This window comes from Mauremys mutica, chromosome 18 (assembly GCF_020497125.1).
Source record: "Mauremys mutica isolate MM-2020 ecotype Southern chromosome 18, ASM2049712v1, whole genome shotgun sequence".
In the NCBI taxonomy this organism is placed as follows: domain Eukaryota; kingdom Metazoa; phylum Chordata; order Testudines; family Geoemydidae; genus Mauremys; species Mauremys mutica.
The window spans coordinates 24,377,180-24,390,259 of record NC_059089.1 but is presented as its reverse complement, the minus strand read 5'-3'; the positions used below and the strand labels follow the sequence as shown (position 1 = coordinate 24,390,259).

The 13,080-nt window shown below is 39.3% G+C and overlaps 1 protein-coding gene across 3 annotated transcripts in view; it reads right to left on the bottom strand.

The window, feature by feature from the left end:
* CNTRL (centriolin) overlaps positions 1 to 13,080 on the bottom strand; it is a 59,517-nt gene that overhangs the window by 13,952 nt on the left and 32,485 nt on the right. For all 3 annotated transcript variants that reach the window (XM_044992282.1, XM_044992283.1, XM_044992284.1), the window contains 11 exons: positions 12,910 to 13,048; positions 11,064 to 11,206; positions 5,834 to 6,014; positions 5,043 to 5,353; positions 4,104 to 4,312; positions 3,692 to 3,884; positions 3,130 to 3,260; positions 2,843 to 2,983; positions 2,609 to 2,735; positions 1,458 to 1,622; positions 391 to 550 (listed from right to left, as the gene is read on the bottom strand). In XM_044992282.1, coding sequence (XP_044848217.1) covers positions 391 to 550; positions 1,458 to 1,622; positions 2,609 to 2,735; positions 2,843 to 2,983; positions 3,130 to 3,260; positions 3,692 to 3,884; positions 4,104 to 4,312; positions 5,043 to 5,353; positions 5,834 to 6,014; positions 11,064 to 11,206; positions 12,910 to 13,048 — 1,900 coding nt within the window. The remainder of the gene's footprint in view (positions 1 to 390; positions 551 to 1,457; positions 1,623 to 2,608; positions 2,736 to 2,842; positions 2,984 to 3,129; positions 3,261 to 3,691; positions 3,885 to 4,103; positions 4,313 to 5,042; positions 5,354 to 5,833; positions 6,015 to 11,063; positions 11,207 to 12,909; positions 13,049 to 13,080) is intronic.

Here is a 13,080-nt window from a genome sequence, read left to right as displayed (position 1 = left end):
TGTGGCTGTGTAAGTGTAGGGCTGCAATGGGAGGAGGTGTGCTTGAGGGCAGTGCCCCATCTCACATGTTTAGTGAAAACCCATTCTTAATTGAAGGGGAGAAAACAGGACTTTCACTTCTGAAACTTCTAAAGATATTTAACCCATGACAGGTTTTCAATAAAACTTACATTCAAATTTTGACTTCATTCCAGAAAAGAAATGTAAAGCAGTGTGTTTTAAGCAATTTCTTTGACAAGTGTCTGATAATAATGTGAATAACTTGAAACAGTTTAAAAATCAGTATGAGCTGGAAAGGAAAAAGCAGAACTTTAAGTGTTCTTAAAAAAAAAAAATCTATGTACATTCCAAGCCTGTACAAAATAATGTATCACGGCATCGGAGACATACCTGTCTTATGTTTAGTTATTTGTCCTAGTACACCCTGCAGATTTTCTTCTTCTTTTCCAATGTCCTGCTTTATGAGGGAAAGGTGTGTTCTTTTTTCATTTATCTGGGCATTCAGCTCTCCTCTCTGAGCATTCAGCTGTTCCAGAAATGACCTTACTTCCTATAGCAATATGCCAGGGTTAAAATCATGTTTAAAAAAATCCTTAGCTGTACTACTAACGAGAGATTAATTCACTTCGAATTATTTTTTTAAGATCACCGTTCTTGCTGTGTTTACTTTTTTGCATTTAATTTAGTTTGGATAATAAAAATAGACTAGTCAGTTTCACTTGAGCTCATGTTTTAGCACAATGCTGCAGTGTTTGGGTTGCAAACATGAAAGAATGCAACTGCAGATCATCTTTGAAGAAATATTTTAACTGAAAACATTTCTATTGCTCTTGAAGTCTGTAAACTTTTGATTTTACAGACCTACATAAATCTAACAATATCCCTTAAATAAACTTAAAAAGAAAAAGCTTTACAATATCAGTCTTGGTGCTGAATTTTAATTTCACAATACCAGGGCAGAACTGACAGCGGGGCCACTAAGATTTCTCTTTCCACCAGAAATATAAATACCTAGAATCAACAATTTTCTTCCAGAAAACTGAGGACAGAAGACTGATGTTGTTGTTATGGGATATTTTACACAGACTAGCCAGATTAATTTTTCTTCAGCAACCATTTGTCCCAGCAACAGAAATTTTCTAGCTACATTCATCCAGACCAGTGGTTCTCAACCTGTCGCCATGGGCCACTTGGAGGGAGGGAGAGAGAGTGAGTGAGAGTGTGTGTGTGTCCGTCCCACAATGGTAAATGGGTTGAGAACCACTGATCCAGACATTAACCAAGGGACTAATTCTGTACTTTAACTGATCCGGATCAGGCCCTTTATGCATTAGTACTACCAAAACAGCAATTTTTTAGGGGGTGGGGAAATTTTTTTAAAACTGAATATTTTAACTTTTTTCTTTCACTAAACTAAACACACAGTTAAGAACTGTAAAAGACTTTTGCAAAATTACCTTTATTTGTCGTCGTTTATCAGTAACTTCAATCTCCCCTTCTTGAAGAGCTTCTTTGAGGTTTGCTTTCTTCTGAGCAATGCCATCTTGAAGGAGGTGCAGCTCTTCTTTTTTTTGACCCAACAGTTGGTCCAAGAGCAGCAGCTCTTGCTGGTTAGCTGCTATCTACAGTACAAAGAAAAATTTAACAATCTTCTGCCTAAACTACTTTCACATCTACATTAAAATATGCCAGGGGGTCAAATTATTGCTAAAGAAAGTGTCTTTCTTGGAAAGTTTTCAAAATATTATTTTTATTGTGACAGCATCTAGCAGAACCTGTTGGAGCCCTGATCCTCATTGTGCTAGGCACAGTATAGAGACACAGTTTAATAAAAAAAACCAAAAGTCCCTGACCCAAGAAGCTACAGCCCCAATCCAGCAAATGTTTATGCCCATGAGTAGCTTTTATGCATATGAGTTGTCCCATGGAGCTCACCAAAATTACTTATGTGCACAAGTTTTTTTTGGGATGGGCCTTAGTTATTATAGAAGCAACAGGTGGAAGAGAAGGAAGTAGTAATATATTCAACTGTCACATTAAGCTTGTATTTACAGCATATTTTCTGCAAAAACTGTATACAGTTCCATACAATACAATACAATATGGAAGGCCTACCTGCTAAGTATTACAGTAACACCACATTTTTGTAGATTTTTTCGTACAAAAATGGAACATATCTTCAATTTTAATATATTCAAATTTGAGATTAAAGGAAACTTGGATTATAACATTATTTCTACAGATAAGTTTTATATACTGTTCAGCTCTGATTTCTTGACAAGTACTTGACAATAAGTGATAAAAGTGCAGAATGAATAGGCATGTAATGTACACATCAAGAAGATTTTGGCTGGTGTGAAAATTCATTTATCAATGCGCTGGTGTGTAAGTGAACATTCTTAGGAGCAAGTGCCTATAGTATTTAATTTGTAATATGTATTGACTAGCCATTTAAAAATAGTATTAACTTCATGTTGAGGAGATACTGACACTAAAATAAACCTACAAAATTAGGTGCTTCTGACAAAAAAAATAAAAATAAGGATCAGAACATAATGGATTATACTTCCAGTGCATGGAGTGGGCAGATTTTTTTCTTTAAATTTACCTGATCTTTCAATCTTTCCAGCTCAGTTTTTTTGCCTTGAAGAATATTTTCTGCTTCTTTAAGAATTTGGAGATGATGATCTTCATTACCTTCTGCAATCTGAATATCTTCCTGCAGCTTCTGAAGACTAATGATTAAATTTAGGGTTAAAATATGTTCAAGAATACTTAGGTAGTCCCTTCTCTTTGCCATTAGATGAACTAAACGTATGTTTAAAATAAATTAAATACTTACCTTTCAGTCAACATTTCTATCTTCTGGCTTAAGGACTGGAACTCAGAATCTCTTGCTGATACAACTTTATTGATTTCTTTCAAGATACCTTCTTGTTTAGTCTTGTGCTGTTCTAAATCCCTCGTATCTGCCTGAAGTAACCTGAAATACATTCATTATTTCTCAGAATATCACAGCATTAGGTCTCCGAAAGCAACATCATATTTTTCAAATATGAAACACACCTTCTTTTGTTCCTTCCATTTCATGAATCTACATTACAATATAACCAGAAATATGAAATGTACCTTAACTGATGATCTGCTTTCACAAGCTTAACAGCCATCTCCTGAGCTCTTCGCTCTAGCTCCTCAGCATCAGTCTCAGTACGAGACAAGTGTTGCTTGGCTTGATTGTACTTCTGAATAGTTTCTTTGGTCTAGAAAAGAAATAGATTTTTTTTTTAAATTACTGAAACAAGATTCACAGCAATTCCATTTGGTGGTGTCACTTAAATAAAAAGGCTTAATATCTAAGTATGGCAAATTGGCATACTTGGTTTGAGGGAAGTTTATTAGTAATGAGGAGGAAGGGGTGATTGATTAATGTGCAAAAATTAAGTCATAAAATGAAAATTTCCCCAGGCTTTTTAAGTTCTTCACAGAAAACGAGACAGTTGCCATTTATACTTAAAATAATGAATAAGAACTTGCCTTCATATCTCCCTCTCATCAAAGCAAATGAACAATTTTAGATTCAGATCTAACCATCCTTGGCTGCATCTGCCTTGCACCATGAAAATAAATATTCTACCCATTTAAACACAAATATCTTCCTTAAACCAAACAGATACAATACAGAACAACTTACTTTTCCCCGAGTAATTTCAAGTTCAGTTTCAGCTTCTGCAAGAAGTCGATCTGCCTCTCGGAGCTCCGCCCGTCGTTTTCGAAGAGTCTTTTCTATACATTCAATTTCATCTACAATGTCTTCGTGATGTTTGAGAGATTTTTCTAACTCTAGCTCTATAATAAGACTGTCAACATGTCCTTCAATGAAGTCCCTAAAAGAAAGGGAGGGGAGAAACAAACAAACCAAATAATTCAAAAGTCAAATGCAAAAGGTCTGACCAATCTTTCAAAAAAGGTATACACTCTTACACAGACTACCGAAACAAAAGTTATGCATAGTAATACAGTGGAACCATCTTTACTAACAGATTTTGAAAAGTCTATTAATCTGAACAGGCATACTTTTAAATACATATAACATCTACTCTTACTTGCGTTTACTGCGTTTCTGGGCTGTCTTACGTAGCTCTGCTACTTCACGCTCCAGCTCTTCCCTTTCATGCAAGAGATCTTCAATGTTTTGATGCAATTTTTCCATCTCTTTATTAGGTTTATGCTCAGATACTCCTGTCTGCTTATATTCACATCTCTGAGACCTTAAATGATACACAGTATCTTCTAGTCTTGAGATTTCCTTCTCCTGAATGCACGCAAATACAAAGTTAGAACAAGACTGACTCCACAAAATCCTCCATAACAAATACGTTCCAAGGCAAAGCTAACAATGTTGTTTGAAACTAGAGGAGCTGCTGTATTCCTGTGCTGTGGGACTATATAAAACTTTTAGTCTGTAGATCTCAGAACACTTAAGAAAAGCAAGGAAATATCAATATCCCTATTTTACACATGGAAAAATGGAGGCACTGAGGATCAAGAGATTTACCCAAGATATAACAGTGATCTAGCTGCAGGGTTATGACTAAAAGTCACATCTTATTACTTCCAGGCCTGTGCCTTTATCTGCTGGGCCATATGGCCTCCACTTGTATAACTCCAACTGTATATCTTCCATTCAAACACCACCCAGCAAATTCCTGTGCAGTCTCTTGAAAACCATATCCTTAAGAACTGTCTCCCAGTACGCTTTTAAAGTCAAGATGATACTCTGCAGGAGCATATGGATTTAAGTGAAACCGTTTTACGCTTTTCAAATCTATAATCCATGAAATGATAAGATGGAATAATGAACACTGTTAGCTAGAGAAAAAATGGTGAGAGGGAAAAGTTAAGAGAGGTTTATAAGCAGAGTCAGTAATATTTGTGTAGTTTTACAAATTTATTTTCAAAACCAAACAGCAGATGATACTAAAAAACCACTACCACCTATTCTGAGTCAAGTGTATACAGCTGGGCCTGTGCCATACACGTACCAAGTCATGATGTTCAGGCACATTGCAGTGAAGCACTCCAATAGGAATGAGAGGGACAGAAAAGTTAGCAGGTACAGGGCCATAAACAATCTGAGTTCCAGCAGGAGGTGGTCCAAAGACAACTGTTCCAGGAGCAACTGGTCTACCACTGGTTGGTATAGGAGGAGGTCCATAAACTACAGTCCCCTGAGGTACAGGGGCACCATCTGGAAGGACAGTATAAATAACTGAACCAGGAGGTGCTACAAAGGGAGAGTCACTGGGAGCTTTCATTTCACCATCTCCTCCATTATTTTCTCTATGTTCATCATCTGTAGAGGAAAAAACCCAAAATTGTAATGATTTCTTTTTTAGTTAACAACATTATTAATAATGTAAAAGCAGCAAAGGGTTCTGTGGCACCTTATAGACTAACAGATGTATTGGAGCTTTCGTGGGTGAATACCCACTTCGTCGGATGCATGTCATCCGACGAAGTGGGTATTCACCCACGAAAGCTCATGCTCCAATACATCTGTTAGTCTATAAGGTGCCACAGAACTCTTAGTCTGGATCTGTAAAAGCAGCAAACACGGCTACCCCTCTGATACCTGACATTATTAATTATGCATCTCCTAAAGAAAGGCTCGAATCAAGAGTTATGTTAAGTATTCAGACTGAATAAAAAGCTCAACACTAATAAAACTTTTTTTTTAATTCAGTCACTGATGCGCAGAAAATTCTCTCTGAACTTTAAATAAATAAGCAGTTTGTATTTCCCTAAACATCATAGTATGATCAAACTAACATACCTTTATTGGAATGTGATTTGGAGAACCCACTCCTGACTGGGGAATAAACCCAGCATCCTCTTGCAATGGGTGAGACACAATCTTCCTTCCTTATTTGCCTGCCCTGGCAATGCCAGGATGAGACAGGATACTGTAAGCCAACTCCAGAGTCTTTTGTGCTGTGAGAACCAGGAGTTGAGACCTAAAAACCCAAAGAGCAATGCAAGTTTAAATTCTAGAAGTAACAAATAGTAAAAAATAAACATCTGATTGAAGACCAGTTTGCAAACTGGTCTTCAAAGAACTGGTTGATCACATGGTGCTTTTTACTGTTTCCAGCTGCTACACTGAATTAAAAGATAGGGAAGTATTTAAGGCATACTTAATTGTTGCTATGTCCATGTAAGCAACAGGTGTGGCTGCCATGGGGTTGTTATGGGATCACAAGTTGGAAGGCAGATGACAAACAAGACAATCTCTGCACAAAAATTATCTGCACTTGAGAAAGTCTGAGAACTTGTCTTATTAGATATGGCTCCTTTTGGCCTATCATCGATAGTTAGAGCAGGAACAGTGATTAAAAACTAGATTTGGAGGTCTGCAATATTTTTTTTTAAATAAATCTCCACACAACTTATTTTTTGTTTGAGCTTTTGTGATGTTTCTCCACTATTCCAGTTAGTGAAGTTGACATTGAGTTAGACGGGGATTTAAATGGGCTATTAGGTTAGCAATAAAGGGGGTGTGCTCTGCTTGAAATGTTCAGTAGCTTTCAAAACAGTTAATTAAATAATTAAAATGAAATTTGAATACAAAATTGAGAAGGACAGAGTCAGTAGACAAGCTATTTTGAGAACTGTTAGCTTTAAATAAGTGTATAGTTTAGATTCTGTGCTAATCTGGGATTCTTCAACATTTTGTTTGTTTTAAATAAAATCTTGACACTTGTCCTTTAAAGATACATGTTCTTTGCTGTCTCGGGTGTGGCTTAAATTAAACCCTGAAACACTATAACATGCACTGGAATGCTGCTAATTTGTATGACTAACTGGGAAGCCCTTTGCAACGTACTGAATTTTGCAAAGAGCTGACTTGTAAGAGACAAGACGGTGCATGACTCTACATACTTCAATGTAGTATAAGAGATCGCATGTGTGGTGTGGACAGAACATGCCAACATAAATATGCAAACATCAACTATCATGAAGATGACTGGATGTGGAAGCTGCGGTATGTACATGATCCTGGAGGGGGTACCTGAAAAGAGTTTTGTCTGCATGAAGTGTCGCCTGATAGAGCTGATGGAAGAAAAGATCCGAGGACTGGAGATGCAAGTGGAAATTCTGGTTTAGTTTGGAAGGGGGTTCGAGCAGATGATGGAGCAAAGACATGAGAAGGCTGAAAGGAAAAGCTCAGACTTGCAGATGGAAGCAGGACCAAAGAACTCTGAGGGGAGACTGTTGGGTGAGGAAATCGGACAGTGGAAGCACGTGACTAAGAGAACCAGGCAGAGGAAAAGATGGGCTAGTGAAGGAGAAATACAGCTCAGGAACAGGTTTGCGGAGTTGGAAAATGAAGAAGGGGCACAGCAGGTGGTCACTGAAGATGGGAGGGTAAGGAAGAAGAGAAAAGTAGCTAGTTCTATAGGAAGAGGGGAAGAGGATACAGGATGGGTTGCAGAGGATTGCAAGGGAGAATAGGAATCGAGAGGACTTGCAGCCAGAGGGAATAGGGGATAGACCAGAGAATTGCACCATCACCAGGAAAAGACAGGTCTATGTGATTGGGGACTCCTTACTGAGAAGAATAGACAGGCCTGTAACCAGAGCTGATCCAGAGAACAGAAGGTTGTGCTGTCTGCTGGGTGCTAAGATACGGGATGTGGACCTGAGGCTGAAGAGGATCTGAGCGGGAAAGAATCCACTGATTGTCCTTCACGTGGGAACAAATGAAATGGCTAGATTCTCACTGGAACGTATCAAGGGAGACTATGCCAGGCTGGGAAAGACGCTTAAGGAAATCAAGGCGATCTTCAGTGGGATTCTGCCTGTTCCTAGAGAAGGGCAACAAAGGTGTGACAAGATTATGATGATCAACAGATGGCTCAGGCAGTGGTGATATAAAGAGGGCTTTGGGATGTATGGCCACTGGGAGGCATTCATGGACAGAGGACTGTTCTCTTGGGATGGACTTCACCTGAGTAGGGAGGAAAATAGACTTCTAGGATGGAGGCTGGCACAACTGATTAAGACAGCTTTAAACTAGGAATTTGGGGAAGATGGTTGGGAGATGTCCAGGTTATCTCCATGCCAGATTTTAACACTGAGAAGGAAGAAAACGAAGTAAGAAAAGATACAGCCGTGGGTAGGAGAATGGACATAAGGAGGAAGGGTAGTGTAGATACCAGTCTAACAGGTGATACTGGCAGTAGAATGCATGTGCCTAATCGGGTAAAGAATGTGAGCGAAGCCAAACAGCAAAAATTAAGATGTTTGTACACCAATGCAGGAAGCTTAGGGAACAAAGTGGAGGAACTAGAGTTACACTGAAACCAGATATTATAGGGATAACAAACATGGTGGAATAATAGTCATGACTGGAGTACACGTATTGAAGGCTTATGTGCTGTTTAGGAAAGACAGAAATAAAGGCAAAGGTGGTGGAGTAGCATTGTATATCAGTGATGAGGTAGACTGTAAAGAAATAAGAAGTGATGGAATGGATAAGACAGAGTCTGTCTGGGCAAAAATCACATTTGGAGAAGCTACTAGAGCCTCTCCTGGGATAGTGCTTGGGGTGTGCTACAGACCGCAGGGATCTGATTTGGATATGGATAGAGACCTCTTAAACGTTTTTAATGAAGTAAATACTAATGGGAATTGTCTGATCGTGGGAGACTAACTTCCAAGATATAGACTGGAGGACAAGTGCTAGTAATAATAATAGCACTCAGACTTTCCTGTATGCGATAACTGATGGATTCCTTCACCAAGTAGTTGCTGAACCAACAAGAAGAGATGCCATTTTAGATTTGGTTTTGGTGAATAGTGAAGACCTCATAGAAGAAATAGTTGTAGGGGACAACCTTGGTTTGAGTGATCATAAGTTAATTCAGTTCAAACTGAATGGAAGGATAAACAAAAATACATCTGTGACTAGCGTTTTTTATTTCAAAAGGGCTAACTTAAAAAAATTAAGGAAATTAGTTAGGGAAGTGGATTGGACTGAAGAGCTTGTGGATCTAAAGGCGGAGGAGGCCTGGAATTACTTCAAGTCAAAGTTGCAGAAACTATCAGAAGCCTGCATCCAAAGAAAGGGAAAAAAATTCATAGGCAGGAATTGTAGACCAAGCATCTCAGAGAGGTGATTAAGAAAAAGCAGAAAGCCTACAAGGAGTGGAAGATGGGAGGGATCAGCAAGGAAAGGTATCTTATTGAGGTCAGAACATGTAGGGATAAAGTGAGAGAGACCAAAAGCCATGTAGAGTTGGAGCTTGCAAAGGGAATTAAAATCAATAGTAAAAGGTTCTATAGCCATATAAATAAGAAGAAAATAAATAAAGAAGTGGGACCACTAAACACTGAGGATAGAGTGGAGGTTAAGGATAATCTAGGCATGGCCCAATATCTAAACAAATACTTTGCATCAGTCTTTAATGAGGAGCTTAGGGATAATGGCAGGATGACAAATGGGAATGAGGATATGAGGTAGATATTACCACATCCAAGGTAGAAGCCAAACTCGAACAGCTTAATGGGACTAAATAATTTAGTTTAATTATGATCATGAGGCCCAGATAATCTTCATCCAAGAATATTAAAGGAACTGGCACATGAAATTGCAAGCCCATTAGCAAGAATTTTTAATGAATCTGTAAACTTAGGGGTTGTACTGTATGACTGCAAAATTGCTAACAGTTCCTATTTTTAAGAAAGGAGGAAAAAAAAGTGATTCAGGTAACTACAGGCCTGTCAGTTTGTCATCTGTAGTATGCAAGGTCTTGGAAAAAAATTTGAAGGAGAAAGTAGTTAAGGACATTGAGGTCAAGGGTAATTGGGATAAAATACAACATCAGGTGAGGGATTTCCAGTAGAGATAAGGAGGTATTAGTACTGTTGTAGAAGGCACTGGTGAGACCTCATCTGGAATACTGTTTGCAGTTCTGGTCTCCCATGTTTAAGAAGGATGAATTCAAACTGGAACAGGTACAGAGAAGGGCTACTAGGATTATCCGAGGAATGGAAAACCTGTCTTATGAAAGGAGACTCAAAGAGCTTGGCTTGTTTAGTGTAACCAAAAGAAGGCTGAGGGGGGATATGATTGCTCTTTATAAATATATCAGAGGGATAAATATTAGGGAGGGAGAGGAATTATTTAAGGTTAGTACCAATGTGAACACAAGAACAAATGGATATAAGCTGGCCATCAGGAAGTTTAGACTTGAAATTGGACAAAGGTTTCTAACCATCAGAGGAGTGAAGTTCTGGAACAGCCTTTCAAGGGGAGCAGTGGGGGCAAAAGACATATCTGGCTTCAGGACTAAGCTTGATAAGTTTATGAAGGGGATGGTAGGATGGGATGACCTAATTTTGGCAATTAATTGATCTTTGACTGTTAGTGGTAAATATACCCAATAGCCTGTGATGGGATGTTAGATGGGGTGGGATCGGAGTTACTACAGAGAATTCTTTCCTGGGTATCTGGCTGGTGAGTCTCGCCCACATGCTCAGGGTTTAGCTGATCACCATATTTGGGGTCAGGAAGGAATTTTCCTCCAGGGCAGATTGGCAGAGTCTCTGGGGGTTTTTCACCTTCCTCTGCAGCGTGGGGCACACATCACTTGCTGATTCTCTGCACCTTGAAGTCTTTAAACCATGATTTGAGGACTTCAATAGCTCAGACATAGGTTAGGGGTTTATTACAGGAGTGGGTGGGTGAGATTCTGTGGCCTGCATTGCGCAGGAGGTCAGACTAGACTATCATAATGGTCCCTTCTGACCCTAAAGTCTATGACTCCCTGTGTTGAAAAGAGAAAAACCCAAATTAACAAGGTTCTAAGCAGCTGTATTATGAAACATACATTTTGTACAGAATATGGAGGTATGAAAGTTTAAAGTTGGTATTCCAACATTTGTCTTTTTTACACCCATCAGCTTTCCCTCTAGTTCCTTCTCCAAATATTAATGAGGTTCATAATATAATTTTTCCATATCAAATTACTTTCCACAAAATCCCATGTTAGTTTTCATACTTGTGATGATGATGGCATATAATACCAATATCCCCTTCTTTTGAATGGATCTGCTGTACCGGTGATGTAATCATTCTGGTAAGAAAGGGCATGTCTGAGTGCTGCAATTTCATCCAGTAAATTGTCTATTTCATCCTTGTTACCTGTAAAATAATAACATGGTTACATAACCTTGGAATGTACTTCAGTAAAGCTGAATGCTCTATAGTTATGGAGGTACCCACAGGTCTATATATTTAAGATAATGAAAATGCCAATTTAAAGTCTGTCACACTCCAATACATTTTATTTCTATGTTGTTTCGTACCAATAACACAATATACTGAAGTTATTACCCAAAACTTCAAATAAACACCAGACACAGTCATTTCATCTTTAGATGAAGGAAATGTGAGATCAGAAACACAGTAATTTAGTACTGTATATACTTGATCATAAGCCGGTTCGTTTATAAGCCGACCCCCGCAAGATGGATAAGTAAAAATGGAAATTTTTTATGACCCATTCATTAGCCGACCCTATAATTCAGGGGTCGGCAAACTTTGGCTCCCAGGCCATCAGGATAAGCCACTGGCGGGCTGAGATGGTTTGTTTACCTCGAGTGCCCACAGGCATGGAGGTAAACCTAAGTAAACAAAGCATCCCGGCCCGCCAGTGGCCGGGACAGCAACTGGTGGGGAAATTTTTGTGGGGGAGAAGCTGGGGGTCAGGAGAGTAACCCCTGTGACCACTCCCTACATGATCACACCCCTAGTCCGGGACCCCCACATTCTCCCCATCCCACCCATTCCCACCTTAGCTGGGGCAGGCCAGGGGAGGATGTCTCTGGCCTGGCCGGAGCTGCTCCGGCCGGCTGGGCAGCATGGCTGCAGCCTGCCAGCCCCGGAGCTGCAGCTGCAGAGTGCCCAGAAGCGGAGAGACTCTGGCCCCGCCTCTTCCCTACTGGCTCTGTTGCCTCTCCTTGCCTCCTCTGTTGGGTGGGAGGTGCTATGTCCCCCCTTTCCCTCTCTATACCCATTCATAAGCCGACCCCCTTCTCTGATGCTTCCCTTTTTTACTAAAAAAATTTGGCTTATGAACAAGCACATATGGTACTTAAATATAGAGGGAATTTTAAGAGTTCTGAAATTACTTAAAATGCTTCTAAATTCTTTCTTTTTCATTACACTTGGTCATGAATAGACCTCTGATACCAGTTGTGAAATGTGATTTCCACGCTCCCGCCACAGCTACGAGCTAGGTTTCTGCAATATCTGCTGAATGTGTAACCCAGTTAATGTGGCTTGGCCAATAAAGTTGGGCACCAGTATTCCTAGACTGTTTTTTAGGTCTGTCACTTATGTGCTGTGAGACCTTGGTCAAGGTTGCAGAGGTTAAGTAACATTTCCTCATCTGTGGGTGTGATGATGAGAATATGCACCTATATCACAGGCAGGGTGTATGGTTTAATTCAATAATATTTGCAAAATACCATAAGAATCAAGATCCTTCATTCTGGATGAAAGAAGCTACATAACTGCATTATATGCAAGATAAGCACATTATGGAAGTGCAAACTTACTACATCCTGCTCACTTCACTTCCATACACCCATACCCTTCTTTTCATTCGCTCCTTCCCCCCCCCCCCGAAGTAAAAAACTAACCAAAAAAACACTGACCAGGAGGAACAAAGTGTGCATCTTAGAAACCCGCTTTCAGAAGCCTCACAGAATAGACTATTAGAGTTTTGAGTACATCCCCAGGTATATGAAGTGAGCAGGTGGTGAGAAACATGGGGTAGAAATTTATTTCCTTTAAGCCTGTGCTGGAATGCAAGGTACAGAGACAAAAAAATAAAGTATTACCTGCTCTGCCATTGTCTAATAAGCTTTTCAGTCGGTCAATTTCTGCTCTCTGACGTTTCAGAATCTGGTTTAATTTATCAATCTCAAACTTCTGAAAACTTGATGCAACAGCTCCGGCATCAGGCTTTTCCATTTCATACTGAAACCATTATTAAAAAAAAAGTTTAAAAT